General features: G+C 45.4%; 1 protein-coding gene across 1 annotated transcript in view; it reads right to left on the reverse strand.

The window, feature by feature from the left end:
• Positions 1 to 52: 52 nt before the first annotated feature.
• The window catches only part of TUB (TUB bipartite transcription factor), a 111,860-nt gene continuing 88,891 nt past the window's right edge, over positions 53 to 23,021 (reverse strand). The window contains exons 7-12 of the mRNA XM_054972076.1: positions 22,119 to 22,310; positions 20,405 to 20,517; positions 19,442 to 19,556; positions 7,854 to 7,952; positions 2,907 to 3,078; positions 53 to 207 (exon numbers count right to left, since the gene is read on the reverse strand). Coding sequence (XP_054828051.1) covers positions 74 to 207; positions 2,907 to 3,078; positions 7,854 to 7,952; positions 19,442 to 19,556; positions 20,405 to 20,517; positions 22,119 to 22,310 — 825 coding nt within the window. The 3' untranslated portion in view covers positions 53 to 73. The remainder of the gene's footprint in view (positions 208 to 2,906; positions 3,079 to 7,853; positions 7,953 to 19,441; positions 19,557 to 20,404; positions 20,518 to 22,118; positions 22,311 to 23,021) is intronic.

The raw sequence follows: 23,021 nt of genomic DNA on the forward strand, positions 1-23,021 counted from the left end.
TTTTGGAACTTTTGTTGTCATCTTCTTCAGGCAGTACAAGGTTTGGCTGCAGTTAGACTCAGATATAACCTATTCACTCACAAGCCAACTTGCTGTCAAAACTGGACAGAGCAATAGCAAAGGCTTGAAGTGCACACATTGGGTAGTTATAGTCCATGGTGAAAATATCCTCAGCTACACGGCCAAACTGCATCACTATGTAGTCAGCTGAAATAAAAGCAAAGTAACACAGAAAAATCAATATAACTTCTAAACCATGCAGTATTCTATGTGGTACAACATAAATTAATTGGAAGTGGGAAAAACTTTTCCTCTCTGGAACACACAAAGCAGCCTTATACAGAGTCATACCACCCATTCACCTGTCATGATCAATATTTCCCACTCTGACTAAAGGCAATCCTCCTGAGTCTTAGGCAGAGGTATTTCACATCACCTGCTACATGATCCTTTAACTAGAGATGCTGGTAAGTGAATCTGGCACCTTCAGCATGCAAAGCAAATGTTCTACCACTGAGTCACAGCCCCTTGCCATCTTTGAATAATAGGAATTTAGGCTGGAAGACAGTTTTCTTCTCAGAGGTGAAAGTGGTAATGTTAGACTATCTCTATACGCAAGAGCCCCCACAAAAAAGGCAGTGTCTGGAAACAGGAAGTGCTTCAGAGAGACAGATGAGATGAACAGAAAAGTAAAAGACATATACAATAATGAAGAAGAGACAGGGCGAGTCACCCCCAAACTCCCAAATCTGCTACTCTGAGGGAACAGTTATAGCAGTCTTCTAGTACTCCTTACCAGAACAATGCTTTGCTTCACTGCATAATAATAAAAAATAATTTAACCTGCAAGCTAAATCTTGAAACAAAGGAAGATTGCAGCAACCTTTCTGTGATGAGGAGAGTACTTCCTTAGCAAGTATCTCTGAATGCCTGGGAGCTCCTTGGCCAGACTGAAGACTATCTATTGAAGCATACTACAGTATGTAAAGTATCATTCTTCCCCTATCAATGGGCTACATAGCACAGTATGATAGAGGCATTGTTGCCTGTGATGTGCATACTTGTCCACATCATTTTTATTCACGTATCTTTGTCAAGCCACTAAAATATTTGGCAAAACCTGCTAGACACAGAAAACAAATATATTTACTATGTGAAATCATATAATCATATAACCATTTCTCTTAAAAACTAACAATGATCTAGATTAGACATAGGCACGAACAGAAAAAAATAACATAGTGTTTGTTGTTCATTGTCATCCATGAACACTGATGAACATGATCCTGTTCATGAACATATTCGTTGTTCATTGGGGCCAGCAGACTCTCCTCCAGCCATCAAGATCCCTACTGCACCACTCCCAGAAACCCTACCTGAGCAGGCAGCAGGAAAGGTACCAATAATAAATAATGCTTGGCCCTAGAGCCTGGCAGCAGCCCTGGAACCTGAAGGGGTAGATCCCTACTGCACCACTCCCAGAAACCCTACCTGAGCAGGCAGCAGAAACGGTACCAGTAATAAATAATAGCTTGGCCCAGAACCTGGCAGCAGCCCTGGAACCTGAAGGGGTAGATCCATATCCCACCACACACAAAGAAAATTCAAGCTCCAATGCACTCACCCTGTCTCTCTAACAGCAGCTGTCTCTCCCTGAAAACCAGACCTGGGAGCTCCCCTCCCCCCTGGTCTTTTCCTCTTGCAACAAATTTGGCGCTCCAGTCCACACTTGGAAGGAAGACCTGCCTATCAAGCTAAATTGGGCTTAGGTTGGGGTTTCCAGGGCAACAGCAGGAGTTCAGACAGAGTTCAGACAATCCCTGCCTCCGGTTGCCAAGGGAATTGATTGCAGGTGCCAGACTGTTTGGCTTGACAAAAAGCAATGAACAGCAATGAATGAGGCTTGCAATGACCACCTGTTTGTTTAGAATGGGGCCTCATGAACAGCTTGTTCATGAACAGCAGATTGGGCTGTTCGTGGCTTTTTTCGTTCGTATTGCTGTTCGTGCCCATCTCTAATCTAGATCTTCATAATCTTTCATCATGTCTCTTCTTGCATCCACTGACAAGTCCATAGCACATTTTTAAAAAAAAAATCCAATTGTAAAAATGAATGCCCAAACATAAATATAGGTACACATGTAATTGAACAGTAAATGTCTTTATTATTGCAGAGTTTAGATTAGTTGAGTCAGAGTAGACACATTCTTGTTGCAGACCTCCGCTTCGATTTTAAGGCCTCTTTCCTCTTGCATCCCTTTTTGTCTGTTGCAGAGGCTGTGTGCTGCTGTGGACTATGTGTGTTAGCATTAAGCATTTTTCAGCCCATTGAAACTCATTGGTCTTGTGTGAGAAGGTGCCTAATTCCAGAGGGAAGTTCTTCACACTGGAGGACTGTCTCCACCACAGAAAAAAGGAGTGTCAAGGGGAAACAGCTTAGGATCCACTCTCTTATCATTGAATGTCCTGAAGTTTCTATAATCTGGTGCTCAGTCACTGATTTGACAAATGATTCTGTCCAGGGTAGCCCTATTCTTCAGAATAAGAGGGCAGATGTGGTTCCCCACATAAATGCCTCCCAGACCCCTGAGATTAAGAAAAATCCCACATACATTCCCTCCATATAGCTGTTGCCAGAGAAGCTGAAGACTGGATACTGAGTCCTTCACTTACAGGTAACCTGAACTAAGCATAGATAGGGGCGATGTGTAACCCCACCCCCTTCACAAAAGCTCAAGGACCTTAGGCCCACTTCAGATTTTTCTAAATTACTGTATTGAACATGAATTCTGATGTGAGTGAACCAAATTATATGTCTCTTTCATCTGAAACCATTAATATGAATATTAAGATGTAGTACAAATGAGCCCATCTTTAACTAATTTAGCAAGAGAGGCCACACTTACGATCATTATCATGAATAATTTGGAAGTTTTTCACTGAGGCCTGCGTTACACGACCATGGAAATTTAAAACATATGATTGGGTGTCATCATTCCAGACTGGGGTTTTGTTGTGCAGCTCAATGACGCTCTCTGTGTTTTTGTTCTGCCATCTTGCAAGGAGTGTTTCATGTTCCTGTAAGAACCAAGGACACAAGCTTTAATTCAGTAAAGAGTGACTCTCCATGCTATGTATATATTACATGGAAGTGTTTCCCTCATGACAAAGAAAAACAGAAAGGGCAGGGGGGACAACCCAACAAAAGACGGTTGAGACAAAAACTGTATAAACTGTTGCTGTAAACAGTACAAAACAATAAGGAACTGATAACAATTTAATCAAATAATAAATGATACAAAAATGTAGTTAAAAATAGTAAATGTGTTGTTCAATATATTAGTACCATACCATTGTATATAAAAATGAAGTTTCCAAATATACAGGTATTATTGTACACATCACCATATGTATGGAATTACCTTAAAGCACCGTTCACAAACATACTACACTTTTACTGTTTTTAATTACATTTTTGCATTATTTATTATTTGATTAAATTTTTTACAGATTCCTTAGATTCTCCCTCATGCTATTCCTATATTAAAAACCCTCATAAAATGTAACCCCAAGTCCAAAGTGAACCTAAAACACAAATGGGAAGGATTAAGACCTGCATTTAATAACAGGAGAGTCACAGACATTCAAAATTACATTCAGAATCTCACCACAAATTCTGAATAATAATAACAATAACAATAGCATAAAAACAAAGATACAATATAACCAACAGTCTGACCAACAGCTTCATTAAAATTTAATACAGTGTTATATGAAATCCTGATTTGAATTCACTCTGTGTTCATGCACCACTTGCTTTTGGAGGGCATTTCCTCTCTCCCTCCCAAATTAAATATCAGCTGCAAGAAAAATTGAAACGAGTATAACACATGACATTTAATATAACACGGTATTTCCAATAAAAATTTAGCATTGCCTCTTCCTATAGACAAAATGTCAGAAGTATGTCTCTTTCAACAGAAGACTTGCTTCTCCATACAATTCTCATCCCCCTTGTCTTACAGCCTAATTAATTACTTCCTATTCTCTCTATGACTTTCATAGAACATTCTCTATGACTTTCATAGAACATTCAAGAGAAATATTAAGTACTACTTTTCACTTTGCAGGCAAAGCCACTGTTCATTATCTTTAAGGGCACGGCTTCCGGGTACCAGGTGGCATAATCCACCAGGACGAGGAGGAACCGACACCCCCGGGCGGTCCTCGGCAAGGGGCCCACGAAATCCATGGCCACTCGTTCGAAGGGCATCTGGATCACGGGTAGGGGTGCCAACGGGGCTCGAGGAGGCGGGCAACCAGACGTCCGCTGGCAGATTTCGCAGGTCCGGCAGTGGGTCTTCACGTCCTGAGACACCGAGGGCCAGAAGAACCGGGCTAGCACTCGGGATAAGGTGTTGGCGGGGCCATGGTGTCCGGCCCAGCTGTGGTCGTGGGAGTGGATCAGGACGTCCTGGCGATAATCTTGGGGGACCAGGAGCTGTCGGAACTTGCCGCCCCTAACTGTCGTGATGCGGCACCACACGCCCCCTTCCTGGATCACCCGCAGCACTCTTCCTGCCCACCTGGCATCCCTCATGACTCCCTCACTCACCGCCACCGTATCCCGGAAGCCTCCATGTGTGGGGTCGTCTGCTTGACGTGTGACGAAGCCGGGGTCCATGGACCAGTCTGCAGGGTTTGGCCCTGGGTCAGGGTGGGAGGCTGAGGCATTCCCACCCGCAGTGGCGTCCATCAGTAGAACCTGCTCCAGGCCCTGGGCCACTTGCAGATGTCGATGAAAGCTAGGGGCGTCGCGCCTGAGGAGGACCAGGTACGGTAGGGCTCGGACGTGGGCTAACTCCACCTCCCAGGTTTGTCCCTGGCACGTCAGGGGCACCCACACCATGGGGTAGGTCTCCGAGTGGCCGTGGAAACACGCCACCGACGTCAAGCAGACGACGGGCTGGTTCTGGGGCAGCAAACGGGTGCGGATCATTGACACCGAGCTGCCACTGTCCAAGAAGGTGGATAGGCGTCGGCCTGCCACCTCGACCAGTATCAGCAGCGGGGATGGCCACGGGGGCCGGGCTATCATGGGGTACGCCTCTTCCCAGCCAGCGTCACACTCCATGAGTGGGCAGTCGCGGATAAAATGGCCGCGCTGGCCGCACTTGAAGCACGGGCCTCGGTCTTCTGGGTCCCGCGGGTTCTTCGGGGCTGCAACGGGACTGGGTCCCGGCGGGGGGCGGCCCCAGGTCCCCTCTCTGCCAGAGGTCATCGTGGTTGACCGGGAGGGGCCCTGGCGGGGGCCGGATACATCCCTGGCCCCGAAGCGCGCTCTCCCCGGCCGCAGAGTCTCAGGGGAGCGGGGAACTGGTCCTCCGGCTTGCGCCCCCGGTGCCGGTTCCCAGGGTGCTTCACGCGGGTCTGCAGCCACGGTGAAGTTCTCGAGGAGGGCCGTGGCCTCCTTCAAACTCTCAGGATGGCTGCATGCCACCCATTGGCATGCCTTGGGGGGGAGGATGTTGAGCAGCTGCTCCAGGACCACCTGGTCCACGATTTTCTTTTCCCCCACCAGTAGGCGGCGTCTTGTAGTGCGTTGACCAGGGTCCTCGGCCGCTCAGTCTTCTTGTAGGTGATGGACTGGAACTTCTGGCGGTAGGAGTCCGGCGTCACTTCATATCGATCTAAGATGGCGGCCTTCAGCAGCTGGTAATCGGTGCTCTCCTCCTTTGGGAGGGCCCTCAGGGCTGCCTGAGCTTCGCTGGTTAGGTAAGGCCCGAGGATGAACGCCCACTGGTCCCGCGGCCACTGGGCGGCCTCCGCCGTGCGCTCGAATGCCTCCAAGTAGGCGTCAATCTTGTCTGTCTCCCCCAACTTGGTCAGTTGGAAGGGGGCCCCTCGAAGGGGTCCTAGGGCCAGTGTGGCCGGACTGGACCCCAGAGCCTGGGCTTACCCTTGGAGTAGCAAGGCCTGGGACTCCTGTTGCTGCGCCGACATGTCCTGCAGAAGCCGCACCTGTTGTTCTGCCATCCACTGCCCCAGCTGGCCCAAGTCCACCGGTTGCAGGGCTGGGTGCTGCCCGGCGCCGCCCGGTGCTCCAGCGGCCGCCTGATCCATCACAGCTCCTGCTGCTAACACCGAGCTCAGCTCGGGGGTGGGGGAATGGAAGGTCGCTGGGCGGAGATAGCTGCGGGGCCTCGTCCACCCTGGTGGAGTTGGTAGGTGGGGCCTTGGGCGCCTCACTGCAGGATCCGTGCCCGCATCCTCCACCACAATGTTGCGCTGCGAGGTGCCCCCTGGCGGTAGCGACGACGGGTCCGGGTGGGGTGGCCCCAGCGTGTCCGTTCTGGGCACCTTGGCAGGGCAGGCGGGTCCCTGATGGCGGAGGCTCCTTCGCAGGCTGCCTCAGACTCACGGGCGGCCCTTATCTGAACTGGGGGGACCGGTCGGCACTTGGCTCCACCCAGGCCAGCTGCGCCTTAGCTCTCAGGGCAGCCTGGCCTCCTTCAGCAACGTCAGCCACAACCTCCTCCTCGGCAGCCTGGCAACCTCCTCCTCGGCCTGCCTCCGGAGCCTCCTTAAATCCTTTTCCCCCTTCAGCTCCACCCCCTCTCCCAAGTGCTTCCACCCAACGTCATCCCCACCACCTGGGCCACCTGCGGCCACACCCACTGTGCCCACCTCCCCCTGGCCCATTGGGGGGTTGCTTGCAGGGTCGCCCCACCTCCCTCTTCTCTACTGGCCTATTGCCCTCCTCCCCTGTGGCAGACAGCCACCCCGGCCACTGCCGGCGCTGCCTGGAAGACCCGGCCATCTCCTGGGCGGCCCTCCCATCCCAAGCGGGCCGGCCCCTTTTTCCGCCCTGCAACCCCTGGCTGCTGCCTGGGCCATCCTGGTGCGCCGGCGTCTGGCGGCCCAATGCGGCCCTGCCTGGCCCACCACGGCCTTACCCCGTGTCGGGGTTCCTTCGCTGCCGCCGCCGCCGCCACCCGCCACCGCCACCGCCGCCGCGCGGCCGGCCTTGCTCCTTGGCATCTTCTCCCGCCGCCGAGCGCCCTGCTTTCCGACGCTCCCGGTGGTGACGCGGTGGTGGCTGGCAGGTCCATGAGGGTGCCCCGGCTCTCTGCTGCTGCCACGGTCTTCAGCTCCCCTGTGGCCCCCGTTGCCGGGTGAGTGGGGCCGGGGTCTTCATTGAGGGAGGGGCGGGGAACACAGCAGTCCGAGGCCACTGCGCCAGGCCTCGGACATCATAATTTGACAGTAACACTATAGCAATCTTAAAAAAATATAACTGGGGCTTTGTCTGTAAAGTGAAAAGCTTCTCGACCATGACCACGACCACCACCTCTCAATATGAAAAGGTAATTTAGCAATTGATTCATGAACGTGTGGGCAGCTCTAGAGAATAGGACAGAAGCAGAACAAAGATTTAAAGGGAAAGAGAAACGTCAGTAGTTTTTTTTACTCCACCCTGGAAGTAGTCTAGCAGTGCAACTGCATTTTATTTTAAAAACATTACAAAAAATCAGGACTGAAATTAGGAAACAAGAAGAAAACTACTTGAATGCAATGTATTGCGAACAACATCTGATCCTCTATTAAAACTGAGTGAACAAAACTGCAATTCAAGACTAAATGGCTCATAGGGGAGTGACCACGATGTGGCTGTAGAACCCACAACTTAATCTTGATTAGATCACTTCACCAAACTTATTGTAGCTGAATTAATGTTATTGAGTCTACCAGATATACAGAGTAAGCCTAAACAGATTTATGCCATTTTAAGCCCATTGACCTCAGTGGGCTTAGAAACACAGCTCTTTAGGATTACACTGATAGTGACTTACATTGCGTGGTCTGATGGAAACCCTTTCATGGTCCATATTCATTCCTGGTATGATGACACTCATTTTACGAGGACCTTTAAATCCCAAAACATTTGTCTCCTGTTTTTAAAGAAATAGAAAAAACACTCTTAATACTGCATTAATTAAATCAGGAAGTAAATCTACAAATACTTTTCTTAACCCACTACAGAATTAGCCTATGTGCAGGAATGTGCAGGAATTAGGTGCAGGAATATTAAGACTCAGAAAATCATCTGAAAGCACAATTACAATAATGCTTAGAAATGTGGGCAACGATTCAATACACAATTTGACAGACAGACAGAACCTTTATTGGCATAACCGTAACAGTGTCAAAAACAGGCAACAAAAAAACAGTGAGTCTGAGTGGGGAAACAGTTAATTATTAAACATTCTACACACACTTCTCCTCTTGTATACACGGTAAAGGAAGTTTGCCACCATTTCAGTGACTTCGACTTTGGTTGAGGCTAAAAAAACTCATTATCTTACTCTCAACAGATTTGCCCTCTAGTGATTGCAGTAGGTAAATCCAAATAAAATGCACGTAAATCATCATGAAATCTGCACAATAAAAGTACATGGGCAGTATCTTCAATTTCCAACATCCCACAGGGGCATAAACTTTCTCCAAAAGGGATTTTTTTGAATCTCCCAAATAGTACAGCAGAAGGGAGCACGTTAAACGGGCCAACATAAATGCCCTTCGAATACAGGGGTTGATTAAAGAGGAACAATACTCTGCCGGCGCATCACTAAAGAGAATCCCCCATTGAACAGGAGAGCAATGTCCCGAAGCACAGTTTCTAAGGTCTTGCATCTCCATGTCAATTAGCCTCTGTTTAATTCTAACAAAAGTATTCTTCTCAGATAAATGGTACAGATCATCTATGTTGAGCCCCGTCAATGTGATTTTTCTTTCGATATGGTTCAACCAGTCACACGAGTTAGACTCACGTAGCATATGTATTAGGAGACTGTTAGGCCCACTTCGAAAAGGTAGGTGAAGCCAAAATTTGACGGTTGAGATCCATGCCTTTGTAACCAAATGTTTTTGATTTGTCTCGGGGAAAATTGCCGCATAAGGTATGCAAGCTGGAAGCCCCAAGATTTTTCTAAGAAATTTAGATTGGACTCTTTCGATCACTTCATTAAAAGCAGAGATCCAAATAGGAGTGCTATATAGTAGTTTAGTGCATATTTTATAGTTAAACACTTTGAGGACAGCTGGTATAAATTGATTTCCTTTCGTATAAAAGAAGCGAGAGATTGCAAGTTCACTGCTGTTCACTGCTCTTACCACTTCCTTAATATGGGTTGCCCAATTTCCATTGTAGTGGAAATGGATTCCAAGATATCTGAAGCTCTTCACCTGTTCAATGGAGTTACCTTGTACAGTCCAATTAAAGGGCCTCCAGCTTCGACTAAACACAATAATTTTGGACTTTTCGAAATTTAAGGAGAGCTTGTTCTTATCACAATAATTTAAGAAGCGAGTCAGCATCTTTTTCACCCCGACTTTTGAGAGTGAAAGGAGTAACAGGATCGTTAGCATACAACAATACTGGGATGTGTCTCCTTTCCATTGACAGAGCTCATAAAGGGTGCCACGTCATTCAGAAAAAGATTAAACAGTAAAGGGGCCAGAATACAGCCTTGTTTGACACCCAGTGTAATTGCAATCTTGAAAGTTAGATCTCCTTCTTTCGAACATCTGATCTGGCAGGTGGTTTCAGAGTAAAGTTTTTGTATCAGGTACAGCAAACGCCTATCGATCCCCATTAGGGTCAGTTTATTCCACATAATATCCCTAGGCACTGAGTCAAATAGGCCGTATATAGTTTGGAGCCCTTCCATTTTCTATAGTTATTTATTAGGTGACTAAGAACAACACAGTGTGATCCAGGGTTGACTTACCCTGGCAAAAGCCCATTTTTAGACCAGCCAGGATTTGCTGGTCTAAAATCCAAGCTTTGAGCTTGTTAGCCAGGTAGTTTCACATAAAGCTTCCCTGTGATGGATAGGAGACTAATTGGTCTATAATTATTGGGAAGCTGAGGATCACCTTTTTAAAAAATGGGCACGATAACAGTGTTCTTCCATTCTTTAGGAATTACTCCTGACCTATCTATAGCTGAAAACAAGGCAGCCAGAAAGAGGGCCCACCACTGTGGAAAAGCCTTAATAGCCTCAGGAGGGATAGCATCAGGCCCCAGTGCTTTACCCAGTCTAAGTGCTGCAATTAGAGATTCGGTCTCCTCGGTCGACACTGGCTGCCATAGTGGACAATCCTCCAGATGGAGATCAAATTCCTCTTTAGGACTGCACCTATTTTCCTGAAAAACCTGTGAAAAATATTTGTGCCAGCAATCGGCTGTGATTGGATTGTTTGCTAAACTCTTTCTTCCCACAGAGTCGACTATCAGGGACCAGAATTTCCTTGAGTCATTGCTAAATGTGGCCTGAAGGAAGGGTTCCCAACTTTTGAGCAAGAAATTTTTCTGCTTGTCCTTATAGAGTTGGTGTAGAGCCTTTCTGGATTCAAAATACTCCAAAGGGAGATGCTCTAGATTTAATTCCCTATAGCAATGGTAAACGTCGCGTACGCGGCTTTTCATCATCTGGAATTCACTGTCAAACCACCCCTGCATAGTGGAATCCCTGCTGCCCCCTTGCTGTTTTGCATATGACATCATGATCCTGGCAAGGTCATTGACCAGGTTGTCATATAGCGGAATCCACTCTGATGGAGTGGCCTCTAATGTACTCATAAACTGGTCTAAGGTGTTAGGGTCGAGTAGATTAGCAGTCATTTCTGCTGCCCTCTGTGACCACTTGACCCTGGGGAGCTTAGATAATGTGCTACCACCATTCTCGCTCATGCGTACGCTCCCAAGAGCAATATCAGAACTGTCTAACACCAGGGTCAACGGGAAGTGATCACTTTTAGTGCTATCTGATATTGAAAAGGCTTTCATCATATTGCTCAGGGCCGGTGAGATTAACATGTAATCCACCACACTGCAACCCCATTCAGGATGACAAGATTAAACCTTAAACAAAATTGGGCCAGATAAACACCAGCCTCATTAACTGTTTGATCTTTAGAGAGTCTAGGTTCAAAGAAGCGGGTGAGTATATCAGTCTCAAAATCCAGCCCCAGCTTCCCAGCTATCTCTGCATTGTTCTGACCCACCCTAGCATTGAAATCACCGGCAATCAATAAATCTGCCCCTGGGTAACTCTGCTCCACTTCCTCTAAGTACTTAAAGAGGATCTCCCAATGAGAAGACAAGGCATCCCTATCTGCACAAGGAGGTAGATAAATGTTAATTACTATTAAGGCTTTCCCTGCACTCTTCAACATACCAGCCTGAGCTAGGTGTCCACAATCTCCAAGGGGGCAGAACTCCCAATTCAGGTTATTACACCAAAGTATGGCCAAACCTGCTTGGGGACGGCCAAATCTCTTAGTTTTAAAAGCACATAAAGAGTGAACCCTAAATCCCTCCAAGGAAATTTCATCACAGGCCCAGGTTTCTTGGAGTAAAATCACATCAAACCTTGTAAGGAAGTTTTTAAGGGAGGGATCAGTAGACTTATTCTTCCAGCCAGCAATATTCCAAGAGATGATGTTAAAATTAGGGGATGCTGGCTGGATACTCAGTCATTCAGTTTTCACTATTTGATTAAGTGTCTCATTCTCGCCATGGAACACACTACCATTTCTCCAAAGTTTACACTCTAGTTCCCTATGAGGACCTCTGGACTCTCTGATCACTGACTCAGCCTCCACAGGACACTGTTGTGTTCTTGCCGGCACAATATCCTGGACTGCTTGTGGAGATGTTGGAATATCAGAGGGGGGAATACACAATTTGTTCTATGTGTTACAGTAAGTCTTGTTGACACTAATACCGCTGCTGCAATTACTACTAATTTGAACACTCTGAAGTCGTATACATATGGGTTTGGCTGGAAAAGCATCTCTTGCCTAGGGTCACCTACTGAGATGGTAGAGATGAGCTGGGGGTGTGCATTTGTATATCTCCAAGCCAAATTTAAACCTGAAATCAGCTGTCTTGTGTTGGCTCAGGGATATTGGAAATGACACAAAATGCTCCCAAAATTCTGGGGGTAAGGAAAATTTATGTTCTGGACTTTGGGGAGTGTTTCTGTTTCAGCTAGGAACAGGAAACAGAGAAGAAGCTAGCCCCAGCTGTTAGGTGGCATCTCTCACCCCTTTTAAATTTTAAAGAGCTATTTAACGGACTATTGTTTTCACATAGAAAATAATAGTCCTTTAAAATTTACAGGACTATTAAAATGTACAGTTCTTTAAAATTTAAAATTAACTGCTGATTCTGAAAAACTGGCCATTATTTCCTTGGCAGGGGTAGACCTTGGTCTTTTAAAATTTAAACGTGAAAGGAAGGACCAAACCGACCACAGACTTACCTGCCTGGAATTGGCCCTTTTGGTGGCTCTGGTGGCCACATCGTAATCTTCCTCTGGGATAAAGTCCCCACTGCCAACATGGAGGACTGGGGAGGGGAGCATGTGCGAGCTAAAAGAACCATCTCTCTAAAGATTATTCTTGCAAGGTTTTAATTGCTTTATTGCTTTTTATCATTTTCTTTGCAATATCATTTGTATTAAAGCCAGATTTGGCTGGGCTTTATATATAGCAGCAATATATATATTGCCGCTATTATACTGTTCGTTTATCTTATTATAATATTTTATTCTAGTTAAATTAATTGCTGTTTTCAGTTATTATTTTATTGTTTATTTTATTCCTTTTTTAGCTGCCCAGAGTGCTTTATAAACAGAAGGGTGGGATATAAATCTTATAAATAAATCACCAAATCTGTACAGTTGCATGGGCTTACTTACATTGAAAGAGGTTAAACATGTAAATTTTACTCCATGTGCTGATTATAAATTGAGCAAATAGAATTCCATGTATACGGTTAAGAGATCAACAAGGGAATTTACTCCTCCCAGCTAATAGGGCTAATAGTTATATTTCACACAACCTATCTGAAATGTCTGTTCCCAGGCACATACAAGATGACTGCAGTTCTGACAATGACCATTAGGTGCAGCTGCAGATTTATTAATGACCAGCTCCACTTTTCCATTGAGATCACAACGGTTAAAAGGCATTCAGGATCTTGTTCTTTTTCTTAATTAAGTAAAGCAGGGGCGGTGGAAAGCACAGGGCTATGAGTGACTATGTGTTCTGGGCCAGTTTCAAAGCAACCATTCACTTATAATGGATTACTTTTTAACCTTACCTATAGATGCACATACACAAAAATCTGTTATGCAACTTGTCTGCAGATGATCCTCTGAGCTGGATCCCAATGCTGGACACATGACACATTCCAACAACAAGTAATTCACATGCATCCCAAGGAATAATCCCCAAAGCCACCCACTAGTCCATCAGAGATATATTCCCTAAGTACTCTTACCATATATCAGTTGTTATTTTTGTTGTGGATTTCCAATGCTGAAATATGGTGGGGTTTGAAGATTTTTTTAAAAAAATATTAATCATTCATGTGTCAATTTCTTATTTTCTTCTGTAAATAAATGAGGACACATCATTCTCCTCACCAACTATCCTTACAACAACCCTGTGAAGCAGGTTAGTCAGAATGCGTGTAATGGTCCAAGCCTCAAGGTCACACAGCAAGCTTCCATGGCAAATTTGATCCTAGTCCAACACTCTAACCTGTACACCATACTGGCTCTATACATAATAAATGTATTTTTAAAATTTTGTTAATTTCATCATATATCAACTTACAAAAATATTTTTTCTCCTTAATTTTTGTTTTATATTTGCATTTTTGTTTTTTCCCTCGTTTGCTATGTTTTGTTAGTGTATGGTTATATGTATTTTGTACATTTTTTTTAAAAAAAAAATCATTTTGCTCAAACACTCTTTAAACTGTGCAGACTGTGCCGTTAGGGGTACCTGATTGCCTCTTAATTTCTGCTTCCAGGCCTTTACTGATCTATATTGGTTTCAAAGAGTGCTATCATAAAGATGCTACTTAAAACATGAAGTTGAACTCTATGTAGGGCTTACTTTGAGACATGGATTAGCCCTGGCAGTATTTCAAATAAACAGCTGAACCTAGGAACATATGAAAGAAGTCTTTGATAAAATTGATAAAATACCGAGTGCCTTTCCTTCATCACATACGTTCAGCAAAGTCTTCTGAATTTTAGATTAATGTCAACACAGCATCCAAGGCAGAGAATGTGATTTAAAAGTCGTTTCAGATCACCCTATCAAACATCCCTTATTTCACAAATTAAAGGTTGATCAGTGGTTTTCTCTAGTCATGTGATTCTACAAGTCTGAAATCAGCTGTCAAATTAACGCTAGCTTCTCCCTTTGCTTGTGCAATCCAAACGTGGGTAAGTAACTCAGCACACAGTGAAATCAGTAGTTTGCCTGCTTAATCTAGGCCAAGTGAATGGGCATATAATCTGCATGAGTTAAGAGCATGCAGTGTGGTGATCCGTTCATTTCAGCATGTCATCATTTTTGGGCAAAGGAAATCCAGAATCTGAACACAAAACGGTCATGTGAGGATAAAGAAATCTTAGAAATATTCCATGAACCATGATGCCACACTGTGCACTGTACTACAGTTTCATGACTCATCCCAAGAACCCAATTTATCATTAACAAATTAATGCAGATGTTATTTCCCTATGCCCAGAATGAATGAATGGCCACATTTACTCTGCTTTTTCATTACTACTCAGTGCCTTTGATCTGACGAATTGGACTCTGTATTCTGCTAAAATGGTAGTCCAGCTAACCAATGATTTACCTATAGAAACAGAACCTTGCTTTTGTACAATTTATTTACCCATGCTTCATTTAAATATTCTTTTTTAAAAGACTTTGTAGAATCTACGTCTCATTGAACAACTGTGGCCTTCTAACCATAGATGGTACACATTTTTTCTTGGTGGACCATGAGATCACTTTGGAAACAATAAAAGAAAATGATGAAAGCTTTTAGCAATGATGGATGCTAAATTAAAGTGCAACTGGATGCAGCTGAACTCCTTCTGAACCCTGATGCAGCAGAACTGAACATACAGGGCAGGCAAGACAGAACAGCAAAGTGGTAATAGCCTACATATACTCTGTCTCTCAGACATTTGTCAAACATGGCACTGCTATTCTGGTTCAATTCAGCAGTTTCTTTTAATGACAAACATCACAAACCACACCTGCTTTCTAGTATTCCCCATTTATAGCAGTACAAGAAGAATATTAAAAAGCAGGTATGGATTGTGATATGTGTCATTGCTAAAAACCTTTATTTTATTTCATTGTTTCCAAAGTGATCTCATGGTCCACTAAAAGAAAATGTGGACCAACTATAGCCAGAGGACAACAGCTGTTTGAAAGAGCAAGCAATCCACAATAGTTTAGGAATTGCTATTTTAAATAAATTGTTATACTGATTTATATGTTAGTCCCTTAATTTTTTAAAAAGTTTTCTATAACAACATTCGATTTAAATACTGCTGACTTAACATCCACTCAGAGCAGTTTACAAAGTATGTTATTATTATCCCCACAACAATCACTCTATGAGGTGGGTGGGGCTGAGAGAGCCCCTAGAAGCTGTGACTGACCCAAGGTCACCCACTGTTTTTAATCACTACACCAAACTAGCTCTCTAGTTTCCATCACAATGAATATTTGATTTTTCAGATTTAAATCTCTGTGATATTCTCAAATGAAGGACTTTATTTTCTATGTATTGAAATAAGGAAGAATACAGTTTCCTTTTCATGAGTCTCTTGCAATAGTTCAAACAATTAGAAAAACAGAGTTAGAAAGATCATAAAGGTCATCTAGTTGAGTCTTCTGTGCAAATAAAGAATAGTTTGTGAACAACAAACTATTATACCACATAAACCAGATTACAGATCCTAAGGCTATCTGAAAGGCAAGGAATACCCTTACCCAAAACAAACTCACACAATATAAAGCTAATTTTTCTCATCTGCCACAGGCTTCAATAGCTGTTGAAATGCCACCCACCCTCAAGAGAATATCTGAACTGCCAAGACCTGATGGCTTGAAAAAATAAAGAGTCTGGTGGCTTTAACATATGCCTTTGGTTACACTGGTTGTCACAGTATTTCCAGTGAGCCAGTAACTGTCAGGAGGGCAATCTTAAGCAAACTGTTCATCATGTACATTATATCATTGCAATCACAAGCAGGAATTGCACATATGAATGTTCCCCAATTAGTAAACACTTCCTATAGTCCAAAATGGAACAGTCCAAGAATTACCTTTACCATGTGATAGGTTCTGTCCGAGGCCCGACACGCCGGCCTCGGACTCCCCCCACCCCCACCCCCCCGACGACGCAGAGCCCACCTACCGGGCGGGAGAGGCCAAGGACGAGGCCCCACCGGTGGAAGAAGGCCCCAGCGGCTGCGCCACCGCTGCGCCGCCGCCCGCCGCCGCACCGGAGGAGAGGAGCCCGAGCGGCCACGACAGCGGGAGCACTCGGAAGCGGCGGCCGGCGCGGTCAGCGCTCTGGCGGCGACGGCCCCGTCCGGGCCGCGGGGAAGGCCGCAGCGAGCGGGGCGAGGCCGCGCTGGGCTGCCAAACGCCGGCGCAGGCGCCCTCGGCCGAGCGGGATGGCGGCCGGGGCCAGCAGGGGGGAGGGAGGAGCAAGCCAGCCTGTGATTGGAGGGCGGCCCGGGGAAGGGCCAGATCGCCCCGTCAGGGGCCTAGCCCACCGTCCATCACAGGGCAGGAGGGAGGAGGGCAAGAGGCATTGGGGGAGAGCGGGGCAGCCCGGCTAGCAGCCCACCAACGGGGTAGAGGGAGGTGGGCCCAATGGGCTGGGATGCAGGTGGCACAGGTGTTGGGATTGATGGTGGGTGGAAGCACTCGGGGGTGAGGGTGGAGCTGGAGTGGGGAAAGTATTTAAGGAGGCTCTGGAGGCAGGCCGAGGAGGAAGGTACTGGAAGAGACATAGCAGGTGCCCGGCATCCTAAGGCGAGCACCCTGCCATTTGTCAGCCGGCTGCCCTGAAGGTTAAGGCGCAGCCGGCCGGGTGGAGCCGCGTGCTGACCGGCCCGCCGGTCAGACAAGGGCCGCCCTAGTCTGAGGCCGCCTGTGAAAAAGCCTCCACGCTTCCTTGGGGACCCGCCCAGCCGCTCCCGGCTACCAGCACGGACCCGCCGGGACCGCCCCACCCAGACCCGCCGCCAGGGGGCATGCCACAGCCTGACAGGTTCCTTCTGCAGAGATTTAAAAAAACCCAAAGAAAAAATCCAAAAAGTGCTTAATGGAGATCAATGTAACGCAATTCACTTGACAGAGCCTTCAATTAGTGTCCTCTCTACTCACCTACTCTTTTTCCAGACTAATACTGATGCAACAATTGAACCACACATCATAGAGCCAACATCCTGTACAGCAGTGGCTCCAGAGACAACTATGCCACACAATATACAACACATAAACTAACTTCTTCAGCTTAGGAGGCTGGGTCCTCTCAATCAAGCTGGTTAGGGGCTGGAAACCTCCATCCCCACATGTACCTGTTTCCTCCCTCTGTGCATATTGGCTGGGGAGGGTCCAGTCCCCCAACCTAAACTCAGGCAATATGAGCAGCCTCAAAATTTGCAGAGGGAGTGAAAGTTGAGAAGGAATTCTGAGTGCAGTACTAACTACACAAAAGGCAGTGACAGAGTTACTACTGACTCATAAATAGAGATGGGCACGATCCAAAAAAAAATACCGATCAAGGCGTTTGTGGATCCGGGCTGCCGCCGAACCCAGGTCACCAATTCTAACCGATCAAGTCCCGTTTCCGATCCGGAATCGGGGAGGCCAAAGCGGGAGGTGCCCCGCTGTTTCCAGCGATATAGGAATGGTGGTTGGTGGCAGTGGCCGCCAGGCCCGGCGGGCACGGGGAGGTGGCGATGAGCCGCCTCACCTCAGGGAGGGAGGGGACGTTCACACACACACACACACACACACACACACACACACACACACACACACACTTAGAGCAGAGGGGGGAAGTTTTTAACCTGGCAATGAGCCGCCTCCCCTCAGAGAGGGGACATTCACACCAGGGATGGATCTACGGTTGCCAGCTCCCAGGGCAACCGTAGTCAGGCTCTTGCGTGCGCACGTTCCTGGGTTGCCCCCCCCTCGCCCACGCAGGAAGCTGGCTGTCCCGGTGCGCTGCGGAGCTGGCAGCAGCGCGAGTGGCTCGGAGGCTGCCCGCGCCACTCACCTGCCCCGCAAGACAAGGGGCATCCGGATTGCCCGCGCGTCCCTTGTCCTGGGGAAAGGCGAACGGTGCGGGTGGCCTCCCAGCCACCCATGCTGCCTTTTGCCTTTCCCAGGACAAGGGGCGGCTGGCTTGCCCACACGCCCCTTGTCCTGGGGAAAGACGAATGGTGCAGGCGGCCTCCCAGCCACCCGCGCTGCCTTTTGCCTTTCCCCAGGACAAGGGGTGGCTGGCTTGCCCACGCGCCCCTTGTCCTGTGGAAAGACGAACGGTGCAGGCGGCCTCCCAGCCACCTGCACTGCCTTTTGCTTTTCCTGCAAGCCAGCCCCCCCTTGTCCTGTGGGAAAGGAAAAAGGCAGCGCAGGTGGCTGGGAGGCCACCCGCGCCATTCAACTTTCCCCAGGTGCGGTCCTGGGGCTTGCAACTGCGCCTGGCGCCCCCTCTTTGGTGGCGCTGGGGGCAGACTACCCCCCTGCCCCCCGGAGATCCGGCCCTGATTCACACACACACTTAGAGCAGAGGGGGGGATCTATCCCTGCCTCTCCAAATAGAGAGAGACACCCTGTCAACATGTTTCAGCCAGCTTTTTAAAAAAAGCAGGGACAGAATCCTCCGTTCCTCCCCACTTGATTTTAAAAGCAAGCAGCCAGTCTTCAAAAAGCATATTTTAAACACACACACAGAACCATGAATGAGGTTTTCCCAAAAAATACAGTGTTTTAAAAGCAAGTTAAAAACAGAGAGTGACAGACAGAAAAACACCCATTCTTCCTACAAAACCCCGTTTTTTTAAAAAGCAAAAAACCTTTGTGCCCATGGCTTCAGAACACCCCCTTCCTCCCCTGGGTTGCTGCTCCGTGGTTGGAAGGAAGCCTGCTAATCAAGGGAAACTGGGCTTCCATTCGGTTTTCTAGGGTGACAGAAGGAGGGCAAACACAGCTCAGGCATTCCCCTGGCTCCGTTGCTAGGGGAATAGATTATTGGCGCCTGCGTGTCTGGCTCTCCGATTAGATCACGATGGCCCCCCCGATCAAGCCCCCTCCCCCCGAACGCTGGATCGGTCACTGTGGACGGAACCGATTAGCTGAGTCATGATGGCGCAAACGCCATTATCGGGGTTTTTTTCACATCGTGATTCCGATCGTGCCCATCTCTACTCATAAAGTTGTTGCAAGATAACTATGCTCTATATGCTAGCTTATTTATTTTTTTATAGAAATATTTCTTTACATAGCAAACTTACATACTTACATAGCAAATGGCAGCTAGCTCCTGGCGCAAATTACTTGTTTCTAAACTCAGTGTTGTTTTCATTGGATTTACTCCACTATCGTAAACTGTAAACTTAGTACCCATAAGGTTTGATCTATCAGAGGGGAAAAAACAATACATTAGTTCATTGCCCAATACAGATTGTGCTAACTTTGTCCATTACTATCACTGAATCTCAACAACTCACAAATAATAAAAAGTCCACTGTATTTTATTATTTATTTATTTAATTTAAAAAAATTCCACTTAAAAACGGTCCCCAAGGCAGCAAACATTAAACATTAAAAACATTTAAACCATTAAACAACATTTAAAATGTGTATGTCTGTAACATTTCTCAGTATAACACTGCGAGACAAGTTGGGCTGAGAGATGGGTAGAATAGTGGAAAAAGAATTTGAACCCAGGTTTTACGAAGCCACATCCACCAATCTACCCATTACACCACACTGGCTCCTGTACCCCTCCTTGATCTCTACGTTTCCAAAGCTCTTTAGAAGAAGGAATAATGTCCTCATATTACCACTGTTTAACTATCCTCACTTATATAAACAAAAGGATAGTAGGAGAAGATTAACAAATAATTAATCTCAATTAATCCCTAAAACTTCTCCAAAAGTATTTGCACCATATAAAGGGGCAGCTGAGTGATATCAGGAAATCATTTGTGTTCACATACAGGCAGATGAAGAACAATTATTGCTTAATATGTAAATTTCTGTAAATTGGAAGTTTCTTTAAGAGCACAAACATGAGTTAGATAAAATGACTTCCTTCCACTAAGTACAGGAAGGCTTATTCTGTCAAAGAAAGATTCCTCATAGAGCTGAAACTAGGTCTATGATACCACTAGGTGAAAAGCATGATTTTACCATTCCAAAATGCTCATTTTATTTTATCAGATGCCTTCTTGTCATACTCTTTAAATACCTATATATTTACCTCAGTTTCCCAATGAAACTTTCTCCTCCTCGTGACAGGTCTGTTGGGTCTATAGAGATGAGGTAATTTGAGGTTTTACTCTTCTTTCGCTTTCTTCCAGCTAACAAGAATACCTAAGAAATAGAGAAAATGTCACATTCTAGGTAGACAGTGACAATTCCATTAGAAAAAGAATGCCAATGCTAATTTTTTGTGGTTTAAAGTTATCCACAAAAATGTAGAAGTTCAGCAAGAGAGTTCACAAAAATGGGTTAAAAATAAACAGAGGAAACAAAGTATTTCTTTTTTCGGTCAATTATTTATTATTTAAATAATTAAACCTGACACACACTGTTAAATGTTTAATTCCATCTTGAACTGTTTCTTTCAACTGAAATGAAAACAGATGCCAGTTCAGGTCACAAAGGCAGGCAGCCCAATTCCTAACCATTGACAGGCACCTAAAATGGCATCTCCTAAAGACAGAGAATCAACTAAAGCCACTTAAATGTTATATTTAATTAATCAAAACATTAATTTGGTCAACAAACACCAAACCAAAAAACCACAAGCCTTGACTGCAAGTTGAATGTAATAATTATCTGTTGCATGCATTACTGATGTTATTCATATTGCTATTTGTTAGAAAGCACTACACTTACATGTATTTTATTTAGTTTTGAATTTTAACTAGAGATGTGCATGAACTGAAATACGAACAAAAATTCATCACAAACCAGGCTGGTTCATGGCTCACGAGCAAGCGGTTCGTCACAGCCTGTTTCTGACGAACCACCACGAACTTTAGGGTGGTTCGTTTGGTTCATTTTTTGGTTTGTTACTGCAGACAGCCTGGTGCCAATCAATCAGTTTCCTAGGCAATGGGGTTTTGAGCTTTCTGCAGACCTTATGCTGACCCAGAAATGACCTTCTGCTGACCCAGAAGTGGTGATTTGCTGGCCCAGAAGTGCTGTTTTCATGAACCAAAATGAACCAGTTCGTGAACTGGGGCAGGTTCTTGAAAGTTCATGGTTCGTGAAATGTGATGAACTACGAACCGCATGGTTCGGTTTTTTCTGGTTTGTGCCCATCTCTAATTTTAACCTGCCATTCAACCATAAACTGGACACCTAAAATGGGTTACAAGAGTTCACCTTGACAGTCTAAAATACAAGTTCAAAACGACAACAATCACAACAAGCAACCCTTCATTCAATTTATTCATTGAATGTTGTTCAAGATTGGAGTAATAAGCACATGACTTTGCTTTATACTTGGTCAATGAAAATCAGTACTGTCTACTCAGACTGGTAACAGCTCTCCAGGCCTCAGGTGAAGAGGTCTTTTACATCATTCATTACCTGATCTTTAACTGGAGATACCAAATATTGAACCTGGAAACTTCTGCATGCCAAGCACATGCTCTACCACTAAATCCTGGCCCCTCTCCTTAGACTAAGCATCAAAAAACTTTCTAGTAAAATACAGTTAATAAAACAAGTTCCTTTGTTAATAATATGCCTTATGGTACCTTAGCAAAGGAAGATTGGAAATTTAAATCAGTCATTGCTTCTGCTTGCAAAAGACAATGTAAGCTCAGATTTTGGTACTAATATCTTAGAAACATGGAGGATGGAAAGCCCAAGAGATAAGCACAGTTAATTCCCAGTTCTATACTTCTGTAATTGTTTTGTTCTGCTATCTCAGAGGGAATCAGCAAAATGTGGTTTGTGACCTTTTTACCATCCTCCCTTTCCAAGTGGAGGTAGTAAGTAGGGTACATTCCACGATCCATTCCCTTCTTGTCTCTTGTGATTCGGCATTTGACAGTAACACCCTGAGGAGCAGGTCTCACAGCAAATTCCTCCAGGTCATCAACATCTATTATAGGGTTGTTTGTTGAAGGGCTGGGCCCTGCAGCTGTTTCCTAGAAGAGAAAGAAATGCTACCATGTACAACAGGAGATTAAAATAATTTTGAAGTTCAAAATGGTCTCTATGAAGTCCATGAGCTTTGGAGGATGTAATTGTTTAGGACTGCACTATCAGATTACAGACAATATAATATCTGTCCACTGGGAAAATAGAATTCTGGGAAGCGTTAGGGACACAGTGATCATCAGTGCTAAGCAGAATGTGGCTGCACTGAGAGCAGTGGCACAAAGTCTTTGCCAGTTTGGTGTAATGGTTAAGTTTGGTGTAGTAGTTAAGAGAGTGGGACTCTAATCTGGAGAACCGGGTTTGATTCCCCACTTCTCCCCTTGAAGCCAGCTGGATGACGTTGGGTGATGGGTCAGTCACAGCTTCTAGGAGCTCTCTCAGCCTGAAGGGTGGTATATAATTTGATTATTACTATTATTTATTTATTTATTGCATTTCTAGACCGCCCTCCCCATCAGACGGGCTCAGGGCGGTGTAACAACATACAATTTGTAACATATGGTTTAAAAACAATAAAAATATTATACATAAACATTAAAACACCATTCCACATACAATAGTGGAATATTACTATTACTATTACTAGGCTGCAATACTAAAAACACTTTCCTGGGAGCACACCTAACTGAATAAAATGGGACTTTCTTTTGAGTAGACCTGCTTAGGCTTGGTCCCTACATGACTTTTTCTTTTTTTTT

The sequence above is a fragment of the Eublepharis macularius genome, chromosome 2 (assembly GCF_028583425.1).
Source record: "Eublepharis macularius isolate TG4126 chromosome 2, MPM_Emac_v1.0, whole genome shotgun sequence".
NCBI classification, from domain to species: Eukaryota; Metazoa; Chordata; class Lepidosauria; order Squamata; family Eublepharidae; genus Eublepharis; species Eublepharis macularius.